The sequence below is a fragment of the Bacidia gigantensis genome (assembly GCF_019456465.1).
Source record: "Bacidia gigantensis strain McMullin 20006 chromosome Unknown contig_304, whole genome shotgun sequence".
Taxonomy (NCBI): Eukaryota; Fungi; Ascomycota; class Lecanoromycetes; order Lecanorales; family Ramalinaceae; genus Bacidia; species Bacidia gigantensis.
This window is the reverse complement of record NW_025408609.1, coordinates 617,383-641,004: the sequence shown is the minus strand read 5'-3', so window position 1 is coordinate 641,004 and position 23,622 is coordinate 617,383. Positions and strand designations below refer to the sequence as shown.

Genomic DNA, 23,622 nt, shown 5'->3' with positions numbered 1-23,622 from the left:
GCATCTGATATCGCTGAGGAAACGACGTATTCCTATTCAATGACAGGTTGGATGAACAATATCGTAGCACATCAAAACAAGGCACACCAAAGTTGGCTTTTCCTCTGAAAATCTTCGGTATATATATCTCTAGCTGAATATCCTACTGCCATTCTCCAATGCACTACAGATAAAATCCCCCATTTTCCCTCCAATCACAAATTAAGCAAGCACACCCCATTCCCCACACAACGCCCAACAGAGCCAGTCTTCCCGGCGTCCTGCGTAAGTCATTCCCATCCATCCAACAGAAGCCCCCAGATATCTGCCCGACGGCCAAGCTCATTCACATTTCAAGCCTCCACACTCGCCCACCGAGTTTTCTCAAATCTCGAAGTGTGAACCACATTCGCCCCGCTCCACCGGCCAGACCTTCCCTGGCACGTTTTGCGTCTCCCTACGACTCAAATGAACAGAAACCACAATGATTATTATGTATCCTGTCCCCATTTAGGGATCTGATGAAAAAGTCAAATCTCGCGGGCCTCCAATCTACTCAAGTCACCTACTGCCGGCGCGCCAGTCTTGAACTTCTATCTTCTATATACTACGTACAGTGGAGTCTGGTATCAAGGCACTCTTGACATGCAACGTTTTTCAAGGGGAGAGGTTTGGAGATTACAACGTTGGCGTTGGCGCGAAAGCCGTGGCACTTTGGGGATTGGGCCTTGTAGTATTAAGGAGATTGTTTGAGAACGGCAGTCGTATTTGCTATATTGAGAATACTTCGTGCATTCGTGGTGAGGGACATGTAGGATACAGTAGATGGGAAGGCTGGGGATGAGGTTTTCGGTTTTATGATGAGTCTGTTGTGGAATAGCGCGCCTGCGGTGGTGGGGGAGGTTAAAGAGACCCCATAAGAAGACTGATCACAATTTTTCCTACTGGCTGAAAAGCTGCAATGGAGTTACTCCAGTCTTAACCCCAGCAATAGCGCTTTACATCGGTGACGGGTAATAACAGACTTCTCCAACGCGTCATTTCGCTGGCGTTAGATTCTGTATCTCTACATTAGCGCCTTCCATTCCAAATGTACGTTCCGTCATCATGCATACAGCTCCTGTAAATCTTTCACGACCTCTATACTACAACTCATCTCGACCGTCGAGGCCGCTGCTGACACGCAGAGAGAGCCCTAACTTCGACCCTCACAATTCCAGCCAAAGTTGAATTCTAGGTGGAATGATATGGTGATGCTGTCAAACCCAGCTTTCAAACAATAATGCTGGCAAAGTATACGGTTTCGCTGTCTCCTACGAATGACATTGGATGCGAGAAGCAGACGACGTCGAACGCTCTTGCTTCTTGAGCTGTGTAGCACACATATAGTGTAGACAACAGTAACCTCATAAGTATATAAAGCCAAGACGAAATACGCCCACGGCCGACAGGAGTGCAAGGCCTCCAAACAGAGTCGCTGGCCTGATGGAAGTCCCTAGTGTATCTAGAAACTTCCATGAGTATTGACCTCGTCCTCAATCCTGAGCCGGTGGAAGGTATTATTTGCCATGGTTCAAAACACGCTCAGATCGACGCATCGCCATCAAGAAGTCGTCACTTCCGTGCCAGGTTTCAACATGGCGTGAGGAAGACTCCGTTCTTTTTGAGGGGGGGAAGAGGAAAAGGGGCACTCGACAGCACAACAGCCCTTAGAGCACTGCCTATTCTAAGAGCCCGTTTACCGACAGACTCGCTACAAAGTAGCGCTTGTAGACTCCCATGCTGTGGAAACAGAGAAAATTGGATCATTTCTGCACCTCTCCGATCCTCAAGCACGGCTATCTCCCCCCCCGGGCAAAATCTTTGGCCTCAAGTCCCATTAGACCGAACCGTTAGATACAGATAGTTGTCAGCACAGCATCCAGGGTTGTATCTTCCAGCGTACCCGTCTACTTCGCAGCATCGAAAGCCATCCGCCCCATCCGCCCCAGCATTCAAATCTTCCACCACTTCCATTGCTAGCCGCCCCCCCCCCAACCCTCGAAGCTATCAAATCTGAAGGAGCCAGAACTACAAGTGCCATTTTCTCCGGCATTCCAAGCTCCTTTCCCCCCCCCCTCCCCCCCTCTTCGCTCAACTAGCCTCCAAATCTGGACGTCAAAGTTCGCGTTTCCATCCTCAAGGATAGATATCGTCCTAGCTAGCGCCTTCCTTGCTCGCTTGTGGTTGCTTCATTCGGGACATCTTCATCGCCAACACTGTTGTCCATTCGTGAGCAAGTTTGTTTCTCCCAGCCTCCATTCTCGCAGTCTCTCGTCGAGGATATATATGTATGTACCATATTGTTGACAGGAGATGAACGAAACATTCAAGGGGAAAGATGAGGGAGTAGCTTGCGTAGCAAATATGGCATAATGGGCATCTTGTGCAGCGGGAGGAGATCCAGCGAAGCCTGTTTATGAGTAGAGTGCAAATATGAAATTTTGAAAGTCGCGCAAGACTGGTCGACATTTCCTTCATGCACTGTGATATTGAGGTTCCGAGGGGTTTCTGCAATTGCATGCATGAAGGATATCTATGACCTGATTTACCATACGTGTCCTGTACCGGTGGTATGCGTCCACTCGGTTCAGAGAAAATCTCTGCTCCTCCGACAAAATAGGTGGCTGGCATCAGAGTGACAACACTCATCACCGTATCAGCCGAGAGTATGCATATAGATCTGACAACTGGACTATCAACGCTTATCCAGCGCCTCGTCGCCTATTCAGCATACTCAATCCTTCGGGGGCTACAGCACCAACAATCAGCATATCTGTCTCCCACAACGCAAGCCTTTCCCTCATGTCCCGCACCCCCACCCCAGAAAAACGAAAACCAAAACAAACCAGACGAAAGACCACGACATACCTGCGTAGAAGCCCAATACCTCACATAATCATAACTCTTAATAATATCCGGATTGGCCCAATCCCGAAAATACTGCACGCCCTCCCCATGCGCCCCCGTCCAATTCGCAACATTCGTCTTACAAATACTCGGCGCCGTCCAACACTTACTCAACTGAATCGCCTCCCCCGAATACTGCGTCTTCTCGCACCCGGGAAAATACGTCATATCGCGCATGACACAGACGGCAAGATTGAAAACGCCCGCATCCCAAGGGTTGAGGGTTGTCCACAGCTTGAGGGGCTCGAGATCGCCCTTGGTGATAGCATCACCGATGTCTTGGGTGGACGCGTTGTATTTGAAGCCGTTGCCGAAGTAGGAGGAGAGGGAGGACTGGAAGACGTCGACGGGGGTCCATTTACGGCCGTAGATGACGTATATGTTGCCATCGCTATCCTTACCTTCATAGTAGCTTTTCTCGTTGAAGGTGTCGAAGGCCTGGGCGCCCATTTGGGGGTACATGAACGCTGCCATGCCCTTGTTGAGGCCGTCGTCGTAATCGCAGTAAGATTCGATGACGTCGTTGAAGTGCGCGTAGGATTGCAGGTCCTTGCAGTCTTTTGACGAGAAATCGTTTTTTTCTTTATTGTCGAACCACTTGACCGGGCCGTAGGGCACGAAGACGATGTAATTCCCGCCTTCGTCCCAGGCCGAGTTGACAAGTTTGTAGAGTGTGTAGCGCGCGAACCAGGAAGCGGCGGTGGAGACGAAGCCGGAGTCGGTGCTATCGACGACTTTGTTGATGAGGTTGTCGCCAACGAGGGCACCTTGCTTGAAGATGGCCGAGAGGTTGGTGCCGTGGTCGAAATACTCGTTGTTCTGGTCGATCAGGTGCTGTTGCGAGATATTGATGAATTGGCTCATGGACGTCATGGCGTGCGCGTACCCTTCGAATTCGACTTCGGTCGCGGCCACGCCTTCTATGTTGGCGAAGGACACGGCGCCGTTAAGGATGGAGGACATGCCGAAGAGGACGGCGCCGCCGATGAAGCCGACCCAGAGCGCGGGCGTCTCGGCGAGGAAGGGCGCGACGGCGAAGCCGATGACCGAAAGCATTCCTACCATCGATGCCGCAGCTTGGACGATGTTCTTCCATGTCTGCTCCGCCTCCGGCAGGTTGAAATGCGCATTCCACTCCGGGATGGCGTCTTGCAGCATATCGTCGGCTTTGTCGTAAGCCTGGTAGGTAAAGGCGAGATAGCGGCTCAAGCTCACAAGCGCGGCGAACGTGAGGTACGCTTGTCGCCGCCATACGACGGTCTTTGTATCTTTGCACGGTTTGTCTACGATACAAGATCCAACCTGGTCGAGAGAGCATTGGGACTCGAAACTGTCGCCGAGATAGGTGTTTTTAAACCAAGTAAACCATCCATCCTTCCCCTCATCGGTGTTTTTGATGGCTGTATAGTTTTTTGCTTGCGCATCCATGAAGTCGTCCACGTCGAAGGCTTTCCACTGATCGGCGGTAATCGCGAAGGATGTAATGTTGCACTCCTCGGTGGCTGGTTTGTCGCAGGGGATGACGGCCGTGACGGAGAAGTCGTAGGGACCACCCGCCTTATCGCTCGAGGTGTGTGCGAAGACTCCACGAGTTATCACGCCATCCACCGCCGTCATTTTCCAAGTACCATCATCTTGTTTTTCAAATTTTTCGACTGGTGGCGCCTGCTGTCCGCTGGTGTTGGGTACATTTTCGCCATTCATGCTGACAATTTTGTCGCCATCTCCAGCTGCGAACTTCCACCCCTCTTTGGCGGCAGACCATTCGATTCCGCCTGTTGGTTCGATCAGAATCTGACCCGTGGCTAATTTTGTCGCTGACGAGAAGGTGATTGATGCCGAAGTACACGTGCTGGGGTATGTGGGACTCAAGACCATCCGGCCACCGGGGCCTTCTGAGTTCGAAACCGATGCATACGTGCAAGTAGTTTTAGGTGGCGTAGAGCAAGAATAGGTCGCCTGCAGCAGATCCTTTTCCTGCGTACCGTCGTACCCTTTGCATTGGTAATCCGCTATAGTTGTAGCTAGGCCAGAGAGTAAGACCCAGAGACTGTCATCTGGACAATGGCAGGCAGTAGCCTTTGCCGTAGTGATGGCCTTGCCAGAGCATGTTGTTGGCTTGGGTGGATCAGCATAGGTCGTTGGTGTGCAAGCTCCCATCGACCAGGTTTTAGTATACTTAGTACCTCCAGATGTCTCGGCTGGGCAAGTAGGTAGATCTGCCGAGAACACGGAAGGGCTGAGGGATATGATGAGAAGTAGGGGCAGAAGCAATGAGGAGCTGACCTCAGTAGACATTTTGTAGCTTGATAGGAACGCAAAATTGGGGGCTGAATCATAGAATCAAAACAACGTCCTTGAGAGATAGATATACCAGAACGGTCCAAGACTGTAATTTCAGGACTCATCTTTGTGACACTGGAGGCTCTATGGATAGACGCCGTCCAAAATGCGAAACACATTATCTGCGCTTGAATTTATTGTATCAAATGGTGGACCAAAAATTCAATAACAAGACAAGGTTGGTGATGTGACAGAATCATTGGTAAATAAGGCTGAGCAATCGTGCCACGATTTGGACAGCCAAGAGAATGTTGGTCCTCCATTTGACGCGGCAGTCAAAGCGTTCAACGAGATCCATCGATGGTGTAAGAGTTGGACTAGGCGAACAGCGTCTGACGGATAGGAATGAGCCTAACGAAGCACGCGACACGTCAGGTATCTGTTGGTACAAAAGATCAGGATTCGGGGAAGCCGATTGACGTGGACAGCCAAGGCACTATTGGAAAGCTTGAGAAAGACAAGAATGCTAAGTTCTTATACGCAGGCCTTGGCTTGTGTGAGGCAGGATTCTCTGCTAGAACCACATAATAAGCCAAGTGAAAGTAATGACTGATCGAGGGCATCTTCCTGACGTGCCTCATGAGGTCTAGGTTTTAGCCTGCAACAGTCAAGAGCCGCAGTCGGGTGATCAACGCAAGATGGTGGGGTTGTCTCCACTATGTTCTTCGTTGATGCGAAACCGGACTGTTCTAGGGAAGAGATGATACGAGAACATATCAAGAAACTCGCAAGATAGCACCTGAACGCTGATGTCTCATATCTTGGAATCTCGGTGTTGGATCATCAGTCAGAGAAGAACACTTGCTGTGGGATGTCCTTCCAGAATATCTCGTTACGGTTTTCGCTGGACAAGGGCACCTTTGCAAAGGACCGTTCTTGCGAAATGGGCCGTTATGGTGTCGTAAGTCGACACCAACATTCGATGGCGTGCGAGGCGCTAAGGGCGTGATGTATGCTGTTACCCCATGGTATGATAATCAACCATGACCGCCTCTGGGCAGTGCAGGTCAGCTAATCAGTTCCACCCTCCAAGGGAAATAGTCGTCAAGACCACTTTGGTGGATCAATCATGGGCCTTGTATCCTATCAACGCCCGCTGAGTCACCCAAGTTAGTGCGTATCAGATTGGCACTCGCGATCCTCTAGGCTGGACAGAGTAGCCGCATGCGGTAAAGTCATATCTGTAACTGCCCTTATTCTCCTTCAGTGGGTTTGATTGACAGGGCGTAGCAACTTGTCCGTCAAGCTAGACCTTTATGCACATCATAAGCGTGGGGGAAGCCTCGCGGTCAGCGTAGGGTTACGCAAGCTTCCATTAGTCTCTTAGGTCGCCGGTTCCTGCGCCGACGTGATAGCTCAGCCTGCGAACGTGATATCGTTGTCGCGTTGGCTACTCAGGCCTGGACTGCGGCGGAGTTCCAGGGAAGTCCGAGCTCGTTGAGGGTTTCAAGTCCATAGTCTGATACAATGAATCCTGAGCTAAGGTCACGTCTTTGTTCTTCAAGCAATGTTCAACTTCATGCAAGTCAGCCTCGCAGGCAGATAATAATACCGGAGGTGACGAGGTTTGACGTAATTGGACTATCGAGCACCGAATAGAATACAGGCACAGATTACGTGTGTTCGCAACGAAGCATTGACCGTGTGATCATTCCTACGAGCCAGTAATCTAAGTGCAGCGTCATCCGAGATGGTCATCGAGTGTTGAAGTAGTCTGACTGGCGCTGGCCGTTGCTCAAAAAAAACATGTGGAAGTGTATCCTGGATTCTGGGAGTCAGGGCCCATACTTAGGATGTCCGCTTTCCAGAAACAGCTTCAAGTCCGGTAACTGCATCGCAAAACAATGTGGGCTCAGTGTCTACTGCCTCGACCGCCACTGCAGGTCTCGCTCTGTGGTCTCATGTTCGTGAATCTTTTGTCCTTGTTAAACAAGTCAGACAGGCTGTCAGAATAGTGATTCGAAGTAGTAAAAGGATCTCAGGTATGACCTCGAACCGTCAAAATACCTTTGAGCCTCCTGTCAGATTTCTTGATGGAGGATACGCCATAAAGCCGATGCTGAGATGGTGTAGGTAGAATTTGTAAAGTTCATATACCCCACTCCATGGCAAGTCTTGAGTTGCGAGGTACATGTGAAAGTATACGTTCTCCAAGAGAATACCACAGTGTCGAGCCTACACCATCTTGTAATAACCATCGTTTTTTGATAGGCGCGTTGGGCAAAAGATTTCCAAGTAATTCAAACAGGTGGCAGTCAACATGACTAAACCAGCCAGTCCTGGTCCAGGAAGGAAACTTTCCTACGTTCCATGCTTTCACATGGGTTCCATACAAGAGCGAGATCCAGTGCCGCGATCGGAAGTCTTGGAGCTGTCAAAATGCTCTTCGAACGGTGAGACAATGGCGCCAGTTGCGCTAAGAGGTATCGGGACCTCGTGTCGACCTCCTTGCCGGGTAAATCTCGACCAAATCGGTACAGGTCTAGTATAGGCGCTTGAATTGCTCCTTTCCTGATACATTCCCGATGGTGCTAAGCTCAGAAAGATGTTCTTGATAGTAATCTTGGTTGCCATGTCGGTCATATGCTAAAACGCTTCAACTCCGCCATCGAGTATCGTCTCACACTGTGAGTGCTCGTTGCAATGGAAGTAGACATGTGTGGAAAAGAGGGTATCTCTTTTCTCCGTGGATCCCTCCTGAATCCTTCCACAATATACCATGCTTGAGCAAAGTCCATTGGGAGCTGTGCCACCCACTCTCCTCAGCTGGAAAAGGTCGTCATGAATTTCGTCGACGGCAGATCCATCGCGAATGGTCGGCTCAACGCATAGCCTCCCTCACAACCTGACTGCCAAACCACTCCCTCATATCCTGCACAAGCAGCTCCGGCTGTTCCACAGCAGCAAAATGCCCACCGCGATCATGTTCCCTGAACCACTGTAAATTCGTCGACGTCCTAATCCAATCCAACGGAAAGCTAGTGGTCTCCTTCGGAAACTCACTATACCCAGTTGGCACATCGCACCACTTCCCGAAAACGTTGAGTCCGCTGTACGGCCCCTTCTCTTGAAAGCTCTCCTTGTAGTACCTGAAGCCCGGCGTGGCGCCTTGCATCCAGTGCATCATTACGAACGTGAGGATCTGGTCGTCCGGCCAGCTGTAATGCTCGTTGTCGGTCCAGGCGTGGTATTTCTCCAGAAACCACGCCAGTAGGCCGATTGGGGAGTCACCAAGCCCGAAGGCGAGAGACTGCGGTTTTGTACCCTGGACCATTGCGTATGCCATGTGTTCTTTCATAAATGATTGTGCCTTTTCTAGCATCTTCTGCTCTTTCTTTGTGTAGAGGACGGAGTTGAGTATCAGGCGGCCGAAGACCAAGGGATTCTTGTAGAAGGGCGGTGGTCCCATGACCATGAAATTGGTATGGCAAGCTCTGACATGTTCGGGGTACATGTGTGCCATGATGCGTGTGACCCAGGAGCCGAAGTCACCGCCTTGCGTTACGAATTTCCTGTAGCCCAGGACGTCTACCATCAGGGTCTTGAAAGCCATTGCTGTCTTAGACGGGCTGAACCCTGAATTCTTGGGTGCATCGCCGGGGCCGAAGCCAGGAAGGGAGGCAATGACGATGTGAAATGCCGGAGTATTGTCATTGGGAGAGGATATGAGAGGTTTGATGAGCTCACGAGCTTCGAGGAAGGAGCCAGGCCAGCCAGCGACGAAGAGTAGTGGGATAGCGTCTGAGGACAAAGAGGGTTCATGGACGTAGTGGAAGGTGTGGGGACCGTAGTCAGGCACGTCTATTTCGACTTTCCATTGCCTGAAGTCTGCATTGATAGCTGCCTGGCAACTCGTCAGCAATGGATATAGAACGCAAAGACTGCTTCTTGAGGTTCATCGCTGTAAGTAGCCTAACAGCGAGTTCATACCTCTTGAGCCCTCCAATCGAAGCCATCAAGCCAGTATTGAGCCAATCGTTTGACCTCTTTCACTTTCGCACCGTGACTCCAATCATCGTCCCCCAGGTCTTCAAGCTCCTCTGGGAATCTAGCCAGCCTCAGCTTTTCCTTCGTTGTTCGAAGCAGCTCCTCATCAACATGTAGACTGTAACTGTATGGTTCCTTCATCGTCGAATTCCTGCGAATCAGTAGGCGACTGGACAAAGTAGGCCTGAGGAAGGAGTCAAAAGGAGTAGGATCAATAGCATGGTCAGCATCAAGTACTTTGCGAGCGTAGTTCATCCACCAGAGCTCCCTTTCTACCGAAACTCCATGGGAGGCTGGCTCACACCAGCTGAAATGATGAGCACTATTGCAGACACATACACATGTATTGGCCGAGGGATGTGGAGTGAAATTCCTTATCGACATTCTCATTAGCGAGAACGAGCGCGCAGATTCTCCGGGGCCTGGTGGGGTTGCGGCACCCCCAAGATCGTCACTCAAATTTTCTTGCGGGGTCAAATTCAGCGATTGAATATGCGCGTTCTGTCTGAGGATAGAGATCTATCCTGCGAATCTTGATTATTGATTTGCGAAATGTACCTAAGTAGTGGAGTATCGAATTACACGCCCCAACGATGCCGCTAAACCAGATGTATCATCTATAAGACGCTGTCAAGTGTAGGATCATTCAAAGCTAGATCCTTCCGATGCAAAAAGCGGATGCACAGCCATCTTCTTCAACAAGGCCTGGTAGAGCACAAGCATAGTCCCACTCTGAACGCTCGTCCATACTGCACGTGGTCCTACGCCTCTGAACAGGCCCATTATGCCCTCGGTCTTGTACACAAGCTTCAGCCCCGTCATGACGGACGATGTATCTAGCTTCACCGCATTGCTCTTTTGGAATGTAGTATTGGGCGAGGATGTGGAGATGGGTCGACGTTGCTCTTTTGGTAGGCCTGACCGAGCAGTCACCTCTTCAGCCTTTCCTCTCGAGATGGACGTGAGCGGCCCAGAGGTATCTGTCGGGTTCACCTGCGTCTGTATCCTTGTTTTCACAACGTCGAGCGGACAGGTGATCACACCAGCGAGACCACCAGCGCTCGCCGCTGTTGCAATCTCAAGCCCAATACCAATCTCTCGGCTCTGCTTGTATTTCTTCGCCCAAGCTTGTTCCTGCTCATAGAAGGCGAATTGTAACGCGGAGAAAGGCAGATCGCGAAATATCGTCGCTTTGTATCCGTAGAATAGCGCGCTCATGCCTTCCGTTCGTACAATCGTGCGTGCCGCGTCCCAGAATCCTCTGTAATTATAGCCCGAGTAGAAAAAGGGGTTCTTGTATCTGCCTTGTAGCTGCAATCTGGTTTTCAACACCTCAGAAGGTACGTATACGAATGATGCTGCGAAGTCCGCGATGAAACCGCTCGCAAGATAGGCTAGACTGTTGTGGAGACCATAATCAATCAAGTGCCGCTTACTCCATTCGTACGTCCCGAAAAAGATGATGGTACCTGGGAAAGACCCGAGGAAGGCAGGTGTGACGCCGGCATAGAGTCCACGCCGGAACCCTTCTTGTGTGAAGATCTTCCAATACGCCGACTTTAAGCTGCCGTATCTTGGAGGGATGTGAGGATCGCCCTGCTGCCGGGTCTTTACTGTATCGATACTGTGCATGAGCATGTCGCCTGATGAGCCTCCAACGCCACCTGCAAGCATGCACTGTAGGCCTAATGAGTCCCCGTTTCACGTGGATCACCGAGGGAAGGTGTAGAACGTACATGCCAATATGGTGATCGCATGTCTTCCTCCTCTTCCATGATCTCTGCCTGAGGTCTCGTCTTGCCATTAATGAGTGTGTAATCGCTGTCGGTGCCATGTGTGAGGAGATTGTGCTGGATTGGAGATGGACTGGTAGTTGCAGATGGGAGGAGTCCGGCAAGCCAGGACATAGCCCAACAGGGCTGCGGAAATGACTTAGGCTACAGGGGCACTTTTCAAAGCCATCGCACAATCATCCGGGCAACACGATGTACAAGAGAGGAAGGAGAATTGAAGTCAGAATAGACTCGTGATGTTCTGCTCCGAGCTTGTTGTTACTCGTTCGGGGTATTATTTTTTACGTACTCGATCTAATCTAATCAATCGTCTTGGCAGACTTGGTTTTGGTAGATTTTCATGCACTCATTATTATCTCCCATCATTTAATTTACAAGACCAGCTGAGCATAAGGATTCGCAAAACATCCATTTCTTTTCCCACTAGCTCCAATGACTACTCATCTCCCATGCCATACGGTACTTCGTCTGGGCAATCTGGTGAACAGCCGTCTTCGCATTCCTTTTGACAGCCTTTAGCAAACCCGAGCGACAAGAAGCAAACGAAGCAATTGATGCGCTTTGTCAGTACCCCATCTCTCGCAATTAAGTCGTTCTCGGCGAAGATTGTAGAGGCCGAGGCTGCTGCAGACGTATCTGCAGGGGGTGCTGAGATGGCGAGGGGAAGGAGGGCGGCGAGTATTGTCGCGATGAAGATTGAGATGCGCATTTTTAGTTGTGGCAAGCTAGAAGCTATTAGAACGAATTGCAAATTTACTAGTAGTAGTGGAATTGAATTGTTTATGACATGCCTGGAGTGCTTGGTAAGAAGCTGTACAATGAAAAATACGTCTGGATGGTGATAGTGAGCTCGAAAATGGAGGGAATCGAATGAGTGTGTTACTTTTCCAGAGGGGAAATGCTTCTTAAATGATGAGAAAATTGAGTTTGCCACAACCTGGGTCAGTCCAGCCATGAGTACCCACAGTGGAACAAATGTGTGACCCTTTTGGTGGCTACGGGATCGCGTCTAAGTCAGGCTTGTATGCTCTCTATTGTGCTTCCATCAATTAAATGTAAAGAGTGTCTGGGAATAATGACCCGCACCATTCCCCTCGCCTATCTTCGTGAAATGATTCCTGGCATAATTTAAATAGGTACATAATTTCAACCAAAGTCCCGTTGTGGTACGAATTAGGAAGTCCTTGACGGCAATCAATAACAAGGACAGCCGTGAGCAAGGCCGAGTGAGAAGAAACATTTCCATTGGTTACAGCTGTAGCGTTCAACCAGCATCCCAGCTCTCGGGATCAAATCACTGTTGACTGTCGAACAGATGGGAGTCGTCGTGGAGGTATCTGTGGTCGCAGCATTCGTCAACAAGGGCATCCGGACCCAAGGCCCAATGTAAAGAAGCATTTCCACCCACTACAGCGCTTCATCAGCATCCCATCTCTCGCGGCCAAGTCGTGATCGGCGAAGGGGGTGGAGGTCGCTGGGGACGTATCTGCGGGATGGGCCGATATGGCGAGAGGAAGGAGGAGTATGGCGAGGATCGCTGTGGTGGAGATTGGGATGCGCATTTTGATATGATTTGAGCTGGAACTTGTTAGAGCTTGTAGCTTGAATAGAGAGGGGAGGTATCTTGTGCGGGACTCACAGTATGTCGCCGGGAGAAAGACGTACAATGAAGGATATGTTTGAGTAGATATGGTAAGTCCGAAGATAGGATACAAAGAATGAGTGTATTGCTTGTAGGAGTTTTGTGAGCGTCAGAAGGTCCAGCCTAGGAAAAGAATGTGTCTGAAATAATGAGACAATTGAATCGAAAATGAAAAAAGCTGGGTTCATCCAGCAATAAGTACCCCATGGGAGGCAAAGACTTTGGCTTGTACGACGGGCATGTTGCATCTGATCTGAGCTGTCTCAGAATGCGAAACTTAGTATATGTGAATCAAGTCAGGGAAATGAGAGTCATTCGTTCTTGCTGTCACTGCCCAGTGGACTGGTCAAAAAGATGGCCACCCAGCAGAGACGTCGTACGAGATTCTGGCGAAGCAAACGCTCGATGCCACAGGGCATGAGGCTTCAGATTCCCCTGTGCTTGTTGACAGACGTGATAGTTCCTGGAGTCATACGAGCTGGTTGGCATGGAGTGCCTCCGCCTCCGTGGTCACGCGCGTCGACATTACCATTGGACGTTTCAGTCGCATCGGGTAGCTTCTTGACTTCTGCAAAGCCAGATGATATGATCGTGAACTTGCTGTCAACAAAGAACGCAGGCGAATCATATTTCAATGCGCCTTTAGATCCAACGACTTGAGATGAACAAGGCATTGCTTGCAACCTCTCAGAGACACAACATGCCAATGAAATAAACACAGAGAGTCTTTCCTTGTCAGAACTGTACGACGCATATTGGCACATGATCAAATGGATCGTGGTTTGGGGACAGCATTGGCTCTTATAACCTGGCGCAAATCATTTGGCAGGGTTGCAAATGACGGTCGCACTGTTCTGTAACATCAAAAGAAGCTATCACCAAGACCTAGGGCAGAGTTGCCGCTCAAATGAATATGATTTAGATTCATGGACACTGGATGACAGCTGGCGATAGCATCACGTTGCTAGCGTCGAATGGGAGGACGAATGCGTGCTTCTTCAACGCATAGAATCTGCGCCTCTAATTTATGGCGTACTTTAACACTGGCTGGCTGCTCGGTCACATGATCAAGTCAGGCTCTCCTCATTAGCCAATATAAAACGCCCGGTTTCTATGGCGGCAACACGAGTGGTTTGGACAGCAGTAATACAAACTTTTGCCCTAAACCTCTTGGCAGCGCCCCGTCTCTTGCCGGATCTGCCTCTTTTCCACAAGGCATCTCTAGGTTAGGCATAGCTGATGATCGACACTGGGGGGGCCTGCATGCAAGCTTTCTACAGTATAGCCGTGTCCCACAAAAGACCCCCCGAGGCATACACTGATGCTTGCGGCAGAGCGGCGCATACATTCCTGCCTAAAGGAGTTGTCGCAGACCTCATTCAACCTCAGTCCATCGACAAATCGTTCTCACGACTATTCTGCCGCTGCTAGAGCTGTTCTAGAGGCAGATATATTGTCATTTGCAATCTGATGTCTATCAACATGACTTTCAATCGCAACCCAAAGAGCGGCCCATCAAAAAATTGCGCTGCTCCAAATTGACAGAAAGCATTACTCCTGACAGAGAATTTCAACCTTTATCACATCAATCCAAGGAAATTTTTAGGCCAAAATAATCCGAAACGAAGACGTGATCATATACCGCATCGATATGTCGACATCCACGATGGCCAAACGGCAATTTTCTGCTACTCATTTGACCGTGGATGCACTTCATTGCGCCATCATTCATATGTCCCTAGACATTTGCTGACTCTTAGGCTGCCCCAGAGCTCGTTCATTTGTATCCATCTTATCTTGATGATGAGTAGATGACACAGAGCTGTCACCCACCTCATTGACACCGGAGCTATCACCCTCTTCGTGATCATGCCTGTCAGAGCCACCCGGATGCCGAGAAGAGGTGCCATTTTCAAGAGCTTGGGAGTTCATTTGAGGATCATACACCCTTAAAGGACGACTGACGTCTAGAGCTGCCTCGACGTCCCTACCCCCAACATCAGCATCCTCCTCTTGACCTCCAAAGCCTTCAAGCTCGATTTCGGGTGTCGCAATGGGCCCGGTTGGCACTTGAAAGAGTTATTAGCATGTGTCACAAGAGCTGGGACGCCAATCAGAGAAATGCGACCGATGCTTACATCCTGATGAGCTATGCTCTTCACCTCCAGCTCGGCCGCTGGCCCCACACCACTTCGTCAAGCGTGGTACAATGTCCCACACGGTAGCAATGAGGAAGAACGTCCCAAAAACTATGAAGACCTTTACCACTGCATCGAACCAGGCGCTTTGCTTCCAATTCTGAGCATTCTCCGCCGACATCATGATGAGCACTGGCTTTGGGTGAGAGGGTTGGGATGGCTTCTTGAGAGTCAAAAAGAGTTTGGAAGTGCTCTATGAATACGATGAAAGCTGGCAGATGATTATGTGTGCTGCTGCTCAAAGCTTCAGGAGAGACGCACTTTGTCGAAATTGGAGGGTAGCAGGTTCGGGCTGTCGCTGCTACCCCGCCGAGGCCCCGGACTGTTGATGAAATGACTGACCACTCCCATATTTCCACAATGGGAACACAATAAGAACTGTCCACCACAGTTTTCTTGACAATCTCTATGTTGGCTCTTTTGTCATTGAGATGTTTTATGACGCTTTGTGCTTCTGTAATGCTCAAATGACAGTCTGAAGATAGTCGCGTCGTCCGCCCCTTGTGTCGCTGATGGCGTTCTACAAAATCAAATCTCGTCAAGGAAGCTCGCAACCGTCATACTATGTCAGATTCTATCATGCTCTCTGCTGTTCATACCCATGTGCTCTTCACGTACGACGACCGAAAGGTCAGCGACCCCTTATGGTTTGATCACCCAACATGACTCTGTCCCCGCTTGCTTGATTGAAATGGGTCTATTTTACAATGGCGATTTCGCGTTGTCAAGGCTGAACCTGGAGGATTGCTAACCCAATCTAGATGCTCGTTATCAATGTCCCAAAAAGGCTCCATGCCGTCACAGCGCAACAGTTTAGACCAGGTTTCTTCGCTACCGCCCGGCGAACTGTCCGGTACAGCATGTCCGTCACCGCAACGACAACCATCCTTACATGTCGCGCAGCTTAGATAAGACTCACGCCAGAACTGATGCTCAGAGATACGTGTGTTGACGCTGGTTTGGGGTCAGCTACATGCCGTAAGTTCTTCACACTTCTGTCCATAAAATGAGAAAGCAACCTCCAATTCGTAAGCGCAGTGTTCAAGACTTCTGTGCTTACTGCATTCTCGTCACATCTTCTACGGTCTGAAGGGTTGGCTTGGGAGAAAAAGGCTGTCGTCGACAAATGTTCTAATCTGTCCACTGGTTGCAGAAGACTACGGTCAATGTTGAACGGCATAGCGCAGTCAGATTGTCCTAAATTTCGACTTCACAAGTCGAAACGCTAGACGCATCGATTGTGAAGTCTGAATAATCAAAGATCGCTTTGAGCTGCAATATCCCTCTCGCTGGTGGGTGTGGTGTCCGTTTTAGTGGGAACTACACACGCCTTACAGGGCAAGCGATTGTAAGCCATAGTCAATACAAATACCCTGGTATTTGCGTCACGTTGGTATACTAACACACTCTGTAGGGCCACCACCTGGGGAACATGATATCCGCGAATTCATTCAGCAATATCCTGAAGATGAAGAAATGTGGGATATTAAAGATGGGCAAGTCTGGTCCTCATCAGATATTGAATGCCTATGCGACCTTCTCACCTCAATGATACAATATCGGCCGTCAGACCGGCCCACCGCCGCTGAGGTACTTCGACATCCTCTGTTTCAGCGCTGTCCAAATCCTACCGGCTGGTCAGCCAGCAGCCTTTAGACAAAGGCATGACGCCTGGCATAAAAGGCCCCTCGAATGACGGTGCACCACGTGACCTCTTAATCACTATACCATACCATTGAAGTGACTTTCAGCATTTTCGAGCGGCAGATTATCTTGATTGGTCTTTCATATACTGATGCTAATGTGTAACAAAATTAGACTCGATATCATCAAAGATCTTGTGAGGCAAGCGAGACCGATAGTACAACACAGCCTACATCTTCAATCTTGGCGGTTATATTCCCGTTGGAATTACGCGCATTAGCCTCTCAATGCCCATTTGAAACGACCTTACCAAGTTTGACAACCGCTTTTCCCATGCGACATCATCAAATTGACCTTCAGCCTCCAATGACGGGCCGCACGTCGGAGGTTTTGACTAATAGCCAAGGGCATCCAAGTGCGCATCCCGCGGGCAAGATGGAGTCGCCACCCACGTTTCGCAGATTGCCACCCACTTCAGCAGCGGGTTTGTTGTGCACTGGTTCTTTTGTGGCGCATGGTATTGTTATTTAAAGCAGTAGAGGATGGGAAAATCCTGGGCAACAGTGGTGACAGAGTGAGTTCATGCGTATATTGTAGTGAAGCCGAACCCTGACAAACTTGGATATCAGAATATTTACTAACAACCAGCATCTTTGCTCGATCCATATCTTATGACAGGTAAAGAACGCAAGCTTCCATACATGTCAGCAGTCGACCATCTACGGCAGGGCGAAATGAGGCTGATGAGCTTGTTTCGAAAGCGTTGATGAAGGTTCAACATCAATGTATCAACCTTCCCGCATCCGACGTCATGTGTTGGATTCATTATTTTTGGCCTCGCCTCGCTAGGAGCAGTACATATACTATGGGCTTCTTTGAAATGACTCTTCACATGATAAGATGGTCTTTCTTCCTTCGAGCCTGCTAACGGTAATTCTTGCCTCTCAAACTGTCAGCTCATATGTTCTCGATGTCGAAAGAGTTGATCAACCAGCGGGCAAGGTGCAACCTCTCCAGCAAAGAACGGGTGAGTAAATAGGATTTGATTTTCTACCAACTCAGTCACTGCGGCTAACTCGAAGGCGTACAGACACTTCCCGACGTCCTCAAGCAGATTGGCAGAGTAGATCACCGCCGAGACACGCCTCTTTGAAAAGTAGAGATGACCATCTACTCGAGAGACGGGATACCTCCTCAGATGACGATGAGGATCCACAAGACCGACCCCATCCACCCGCGAATATCGTCTGCAACGATTTCACATACGGCGTACCCCTAGAGGATGACTGCAATACCGTAATAGGAATGATGGAAGCTGTCATTGAGCCCGAAATCCTGTACGAGCTGGGCGAATGGGGCAACGACATTGCAAGCCGACAAGACCACACTGTCAATTTCTTCTACACTCCCTGGCTTCGCAGTAGCGGTACGCTCTCCTCTCCCAGAAATAGACCGTGAGGTTGCTGACATTCAAAGGAACATGCGCCATCCTCGTGGCGATGCTCGCCGACGAAGTCCCAGGCAATAACCCCTTGACCGACCTCGAAGACCCAGACTACCTCTTCCATCGCATGCACACGCTCATCCAGACCTGCGTGACGGCAGGAAGTGGCGGGTGGACTAAAGCTGGTAACTTCCCTCCTCTCCTCCACCAGCCCCTTCTTCATCCCCATCCCTTTCCTCTCCGCCCTCACCCTCCCCCTCACCCCTGCCCACTTCCCCTTCCCCCTCCCTTTCCCCCTCCTCCTCCTCATCACCATCACACTAACCCCCCTCCCCCCTCCCAGGTTTCCAAGACGAAGCAATAGGCGTGCACATCTTCGGCATCCCGTCACGCTTCTCCTTGCTCCAAAAACTCCCCGAAACCTGCCCCGCCGACATCTCCACCTCCACCACCCCTTCCTCCACCCAACCCGAATCCTGCACCTCCCCGCAATCCCAGCAACGCGCCGATCCCCGAACGCCTACAAAACCAGTCCCCAACCGCCCCGCGCTGACGCCGCAGAAATGCGCGGGCTCTTGCGGGGGAGCTAGTGACTGCAATGCTGGCGGGGGCGGGGGCGGGGGCGGGGAGGACGACTGCGTCTGCGCAAACACCAAACAAGGAATACCCCTGTCAGCGAGCTGGGGCACGTTCGCGTGTATGTCGCGGGCGGCGGCGGTGGGTGCTGTGGCTTTTGCGGGGGTGAGTGCGGCAGGGGTAGGGGGAGGGGGAGGGGGAGGGGGAGGGGGATATACGAATTGTCGTGGTCGGTGTCTTCTTAGTGATAATGGGACTTTGGATGCTGCTGGGAACTCGACGGTGGGGTTGGTGTCGGGGTCAGGGGGTGTGCGTGCAATTGCACGTACGTCTCGCCCGGGTGCTGTTTTGCTGCTGCTGATGGGATCGTGCATGAAGATGCGACGCAGAAGGTGAATACTGTTTTGATGCCACAGGAGGGAGGGGGGAAGTGCTGCGATACCCGGACGGGGAATTGGACTGATTTGGCTGTCGTGAGGGATGGGGATAGTGATGGGGGTGGAGGGAGTGGGGATGGGAAAGGGGCGGTTGCTAATGACTGTGCGAAGCTTGGGGGGAGTAGGAGTGCGGTGGCTGGGTCGGGGGTGATCAATACCTGAGATTTTTCAAAGCTCGTTTATTTATGTTGACAAGACATCTCAGTCGATTAGTTGGTCGTGCCATGAACGCACGTACGCACGCTCCATTCATTCATTCATTTCCCCTTCTTGCCAAATTTCGAGAAGAGACTGCCCTTCCTCTCCCTCGACTTTCCCCCCTCCCTCCCCTCCACGCTCTCACCCCCCTGTCCCCCGCTGAACTACCTCCTCCAAACACACCCCCAACCACGCTTCCCTGCCTCACCTTCCCCCCAGCTTCCTCTCCTTCGCATACCGTTTCACCAAGCTCACAATCTCCGGACTCCTCCTCACCGCCCGCTCCGCCGCTTTCTCCGCATCCCGTCCCTCCCCATCCTTCGCAAAGCAATCCGCCCCTCGCCCCAGCAACAGCCTCACCATCCCCTCATTCCTGCACTCAATCGCCGTATGCAGAGGCGTGCGGCCGACGTAATCGCGACACTCGACGTCAGCGCCGTGGTCGAGCAGGAGGGGGATCAAAGGAAAGTTGTCGCGCTCGATGGCGTAGTGCAGCGGGGATTTGCCGTGGTGGTCTGGGGCGTGGGGGAGGCTTTTGCCGACTTGGCTGTTGCGGGTGCGGGTGAGGGGGATGTTGTTACTGGATTGGCCTCTGGTAGCGCACCTGGTCTTGCGAAGGCCGAATATGGCGGTGGGGGCGGCGACGTCGTGGCGCTGACGACACTATCCCTATGCACCGCACCGCCGTTGAGAAGGGACAGTGCAACGCCCTCGCCCCCGTGATGGAAGGAGGCTAGATGGAGAGCCCGCCAGCCGAACTCGTCTTCGGCGTCCACGTCCGCGCCGCGGGAGAGGAGCAGGTCCACCACGGCTTCGTGCTGGTTCTCCGTCGCGCAGGCGAGCGCGGTGCGAGAGGTCGGGTTGCCGGCTTCGATGTCGGCGCCGCGATCGAGGAGCAGGCGTACGATGCCCTCTTGACCTTTTTCGGCGGCGCGGAGAAGGGGGGTCCACCCACCCCGGCCACTAGTGGAGGAGGCATCGGTGTCAGAGGGGTTAGAGGAGGAGGCTGAACCGGTGGTAGTTGCTTGGGAGGCGTTGCGATCGTGCTTGCTGCTATGGTTAGCTGCTTTGGGGCGGAACTTTTGAGGCGAACGGGCATCAATGTCGGCACCGTTTTCGAGAAGGAGGTCCACGAGGGCGCCGTGCCCCATATCTGCGGCTTTTGCTAAGGCCGTCCAGCCCGCTGTCAGCGAGTCGACGGCCGCTCCCCGGCTGAGCAGCACACCGGCGATTTTCGCCTGGCTGGTGATGATGGCGTGCATGAGGGGTGTGATAGACTGCGAGCCGCGTGTCTCGACGTCTGCGCCGTTGGTGAGGGTTTGGTGGACGAAATCGTCGTCGCCAGAGATGATGGCATTGATGAGGGGCGTTTTGCCGGATTTGGTGAGTGCGTTCATGTCGACGCTTAGATCGGGTGTCCAGGGTACGCGTTTGGTACCGACATGTTTGAAGATCTGGGGCGCTGTTGGGAGATTCGAGGTGGTGCACATAGAAGGGGAGGTGGCATTGGCAGAGGCAGAGGGATGCGATATGGAGTGAGGGTGTAAATTTCGAAAGACCTGCGCAGTGGAGGTGTTGCCCATGCGGTCGTAGATGAGAATGAGCAGGTTCGCGGACTCGGAGATCAGCATGTGGCCTTTCCCTAAGGTTTTCTCACGGCCAATGTATGCGCGTTTCGCAAACTTCTCTGCGTCCGCAAGGCGATTCTGGGCGACGTAGACGGTGGAAAGTGTGTGATAGAGACGCCATTTGCGATTACTTTCCGTCTTCTCCTGCTTCAGCAAGTGGTTCAGGATTGATTTGGCACGATCATATTGCTGAGATTTCGTAAGGATCTCGATGAGTGTTTCCTGCATTTGACATTCGTTGTCGAAGGGTATGCCGAGTTGCGTTTCGCGATCTTCGAGATATTTCATTGCTTGTTGATGGGCCTTCTCTGCTTTGGGCCAGTCACTCACCGACATCGCACGCTGCACTTCTTCATTCTGAGTTCTGATGAGTTCAGTGTAGACCGCTGGAGGGAGATTTTCCTGGAAATCGGGCTCGGGATCAGAGTACTCGGACTCGACGCTATCCTGGACTTTCTCCTCATCGTCGTCAAACGGATCAAGAAATTGGCGCTCCTTTGGTCTGTGCTCAAAGCGGCGGAGAGATGTCATGTCGACAGCGTTTGATGGTATCGTTGGCGCTGACGAAGTTCCCTCTGGTAATGACCGCTTCTCGTCTTGGAAGTCCGCGAACCCTCTTATCCTCGTCACTTGAACGATGCTCTCTACAGACTCAAGGCAACGCGTAACATCAGATCGCAAGCCGTTAGCGTCAGCATTTGAGATGTGTAGCTTTCCGTTGACCAGATCTCTTGCGAGTCCTAGATATTTCTTCAACTCTTGAAGTGAATGCGATGTACTTTGCCGCAGAGAGTAAATATCATGCTGACGCGCGTTTTGCTTCCATTGATAGACACTGTGCGGCGTATGAGACAAGTTGTCAAACGGTGCCACATGTAGCGCCTTGGACCTAAGAGAGCACTTACAGATCAAGGACATTGATGGTCAATTGGGACACCTTTGTATGAACAGTCAAGTGAGAGCGGAAAGTGGCACATGTTTCCGCAGTCAACAATTGCCTGGCTTCAGCCTTGTAGTCACTCAATGGGTCATCAGGCGCTGTCGATCGGAGGAAATCATACAGCAGCGAAAGAATGGTGCGACATCTATCTGCCAGGCGCGTTACGGACTCCGAGTGGTCTTGTTCAAGTTTCGTATGGGGTGGCTGCGATATCTGTCTTTGTTTGAACAGAACATAGTATTTCAGGCACATCTGGACATCCAAGCTGAGATTCTCGGCGCGAACGCTTTCATCGAGTGACGGCAGCGGCCTGCTCTGCAGAGCTTCCACAACGCCGTTGCACAAGGCTACGATACTCGCTGGCCTTATCTGGGCTGTTGCGCTGTTCATCTTTCTGTAAATTGGTTGCAAATTCTGTGCCATTGATAATTGCGCCAGAATGTATGCACGAGGTGCTTGAGGCATGGATGGTACCCCTCCCCTGTAAGCATGACCGGGGCACAGCTAGTGAAAAGGTTGCCGTGCTATGCCAAATGCTACCACTTTAAGCAGTACCAAGAGTTATATATATATACAATTCAATCCTAGCACCTGCCCTATGAGCCAATTTCTCGGGTCTGCAAAAGCCCTGTATTTCGATTCGAGGGGGCTTGAACTGGCTACTTCTCGACGTTGAAGCAGCTTTATCGGCCAAGTTATAGGGGCCTCTGCCCTATTGCTGCCCGAAAAGCACAGCAATAGGCTCCACTTCCGCCCGCCCAGGACTAGTCTGAAATAGTGAGATGGTGGGATTCCCATCTTCGAAGTCTGATTTAGACCAATTTAGATAGTATAATTTAATTTTGATGGAGTTCCGGCGCGGCAATCACTGAACATCAAAAGGCCATATCTTCCTTAACGTTTCCTCGCTCATATCATGATCGCCAGCGGCCTCCGCTTCTCTCACGCTCTGGAGGAATACCGCAAATGCTCTTTTGTGCTCTGCTTCAGTCGCTTCATAAGCGTCTGTCGGGACCCATCCATCGTCAGCTGTGTTGAGGACCTCAGCCAGCTTTGACTTCATCTGCTGCGCCTCCACATAAGCTTCATACTCTTTGAGATAGATGACTTTCTGATCCGCTGTGGGTATGGGATAGGGGCATGAACCAGGAAGGCCGAGCGCATTCCAGCGAAGCGCAACTTCGAAGAGCTCTTGTCGGAAAACCACAGCACCATCGACCCATGTCCGTTGGCTGTAGCGAAATGGCCGTATCATGTCCTTGTCAAGAGCCCTCGCAACCCATATTTTCGGAATAAGGTATTGCAGGCAGGCGGAGAAGGATTTGCTGCAGAGTTCCGCGTCTGGGTCCGTAGGTGCATCTTGCTCTGTCGAGAACTCGGATTTGGCGTTGGTGGCAAAGTCTGGGTTGTGGTTTGAGTACTCGAACGCGGGCTCGATACTGGATGACTGCCAGTCGATCAGATCTGTGACAAGGGTGGGGTCGTCGTCGGAGACGAATATATTTCGTGTGTGTAAATCGGGATGAAACAGGGTTGGAGTAGCAATTTCCCTCATCTGATGATGGTCAGACATTTGATGAATCACATCGCGACCGATGGTGAGAAGTTCAGTGTGCGTTGCAATAGTTCCCTGGAGATATGGACGTTCGGCAAGGGGCTCGTCGACTGGAGGAAGCCTGGAAAGGCCAGTGTCGATAAGGCCGTCGCAATATGCTGCCAGGTTAGGCCCTACCCACGCCTGTAAGCGAATCCATCATGGCAAGGGGGAGGTTGAAAACTTACATGGCCCCCTATTAGGTTTAATCGAGTTGTAGTATCTGCCTTGGTCAATAGCACAATGCCAGTACCTGGTTCCACAGTGAGG

The 23,622-nt window shown here is 51.2% G+C and overlaps 5 protein-coding genes across 5 annotated transcripts; all 5 read right to left on the bottom strand.

Annotated features, from left to right (window-relative positions):
• Positions 1 to 2,755: 2,755 nt before the first annotated feature.
• KY384_008824 (uncharacterized protein) lies at positions 2,756 to 5,226 on the bottom strand (the record flags this gene model as incomplete). The annotated part of the gene is made up of 2 exons (XM_044817311.1): positions 2,756 to 2,770; positions 2,890 to 5,226. The coding sequence occupies 2 exons, from the start codon at positions 5,224 to 5,226 to the stop codon at positions 2,756 to 2,758; spliced, it is 2,352 nt and encodes a 783-aa protein (XP_044665906.1).
• A 2,866-nt stretch (positions 5,227 to 8,092) lies between these two features.
• KY384_008823 (uncharacterized protein) lies at positions 8,093 to 9,399 on the bottom strand (the record flags this gene model as incomplete). Its single annotated transcript, XM_044817310.1, has 2 exons — positions 8,093 to 9,115; positions 9,202 to 9,399. The coding sequence occupies 2 exons, from the start codon at positions 9,397 to 9,399 to the stop codon at positions 8,093 to 8,095; spliced, it is 1,221 nt and encodes a 406-aa protein (XP_044665905.1).
• A 501-nt stretch (positions 9,400 to 9,900) lies between these two features.
• Positions 9,901 to 11,165, bottom strand: KY384_008822 (uncharacterized protein; the record flags this gene model as incomplete). The annotated part of the gene is made up of 2 exons (XM_044817309.1): positions 9,901 to 10,935; positions 10,995 to 11,165. 2 exons carry the CDS (start codon positions 11,163 to 11,165, stop codon positions 9,901 to 9,903), a joined length of 1,206 nt encoding a protein of 401 aa, XP_044665904.1.
• Positions 11,166 to 14,421: 3,256 nt separating this feature from the next.
• On the bottom strand, positions 14,422 to 15,012 carry KY384_008821 (uncharacterized protein; the record flags this gene model as incomplete). Its single annotated transcript, XM_044817308.1, has 2 exons — positions 14,422 to 14,762; positions 14,856 to 15,012. 2 exons carry the CDS (start codon positions 15,010 to 15,012, stop codon positions 14,422 to 14,424), a joined length of 498 nt encoding a protein of 165 aa, XP_044665903.1.
• Positions 15,013 to 19,648: 4,636 nt separating this feature from the next.
• KY384_008820 (uncharacterized protein) lies at positions 19,649 to 22,223 on the bottom strand (the record flags this gene model as incomplete). Its single annotated transcript, XM_044817307.1, is given in 2 exon segments — positions 19,649 to 21,707; positions 21,724 to 22,223. The coding sequence occupies 2 exon segments, from the start codon at positions 22,221 to 22,223 to the stop codon at positions 19,649 to 19,651; spliced, it is 2,559 nt and encodes an 852-aa protein (XP_044665902.1).
• Positions 22,224 to 23,622: the final 1,399 nt, after the last annotated feature.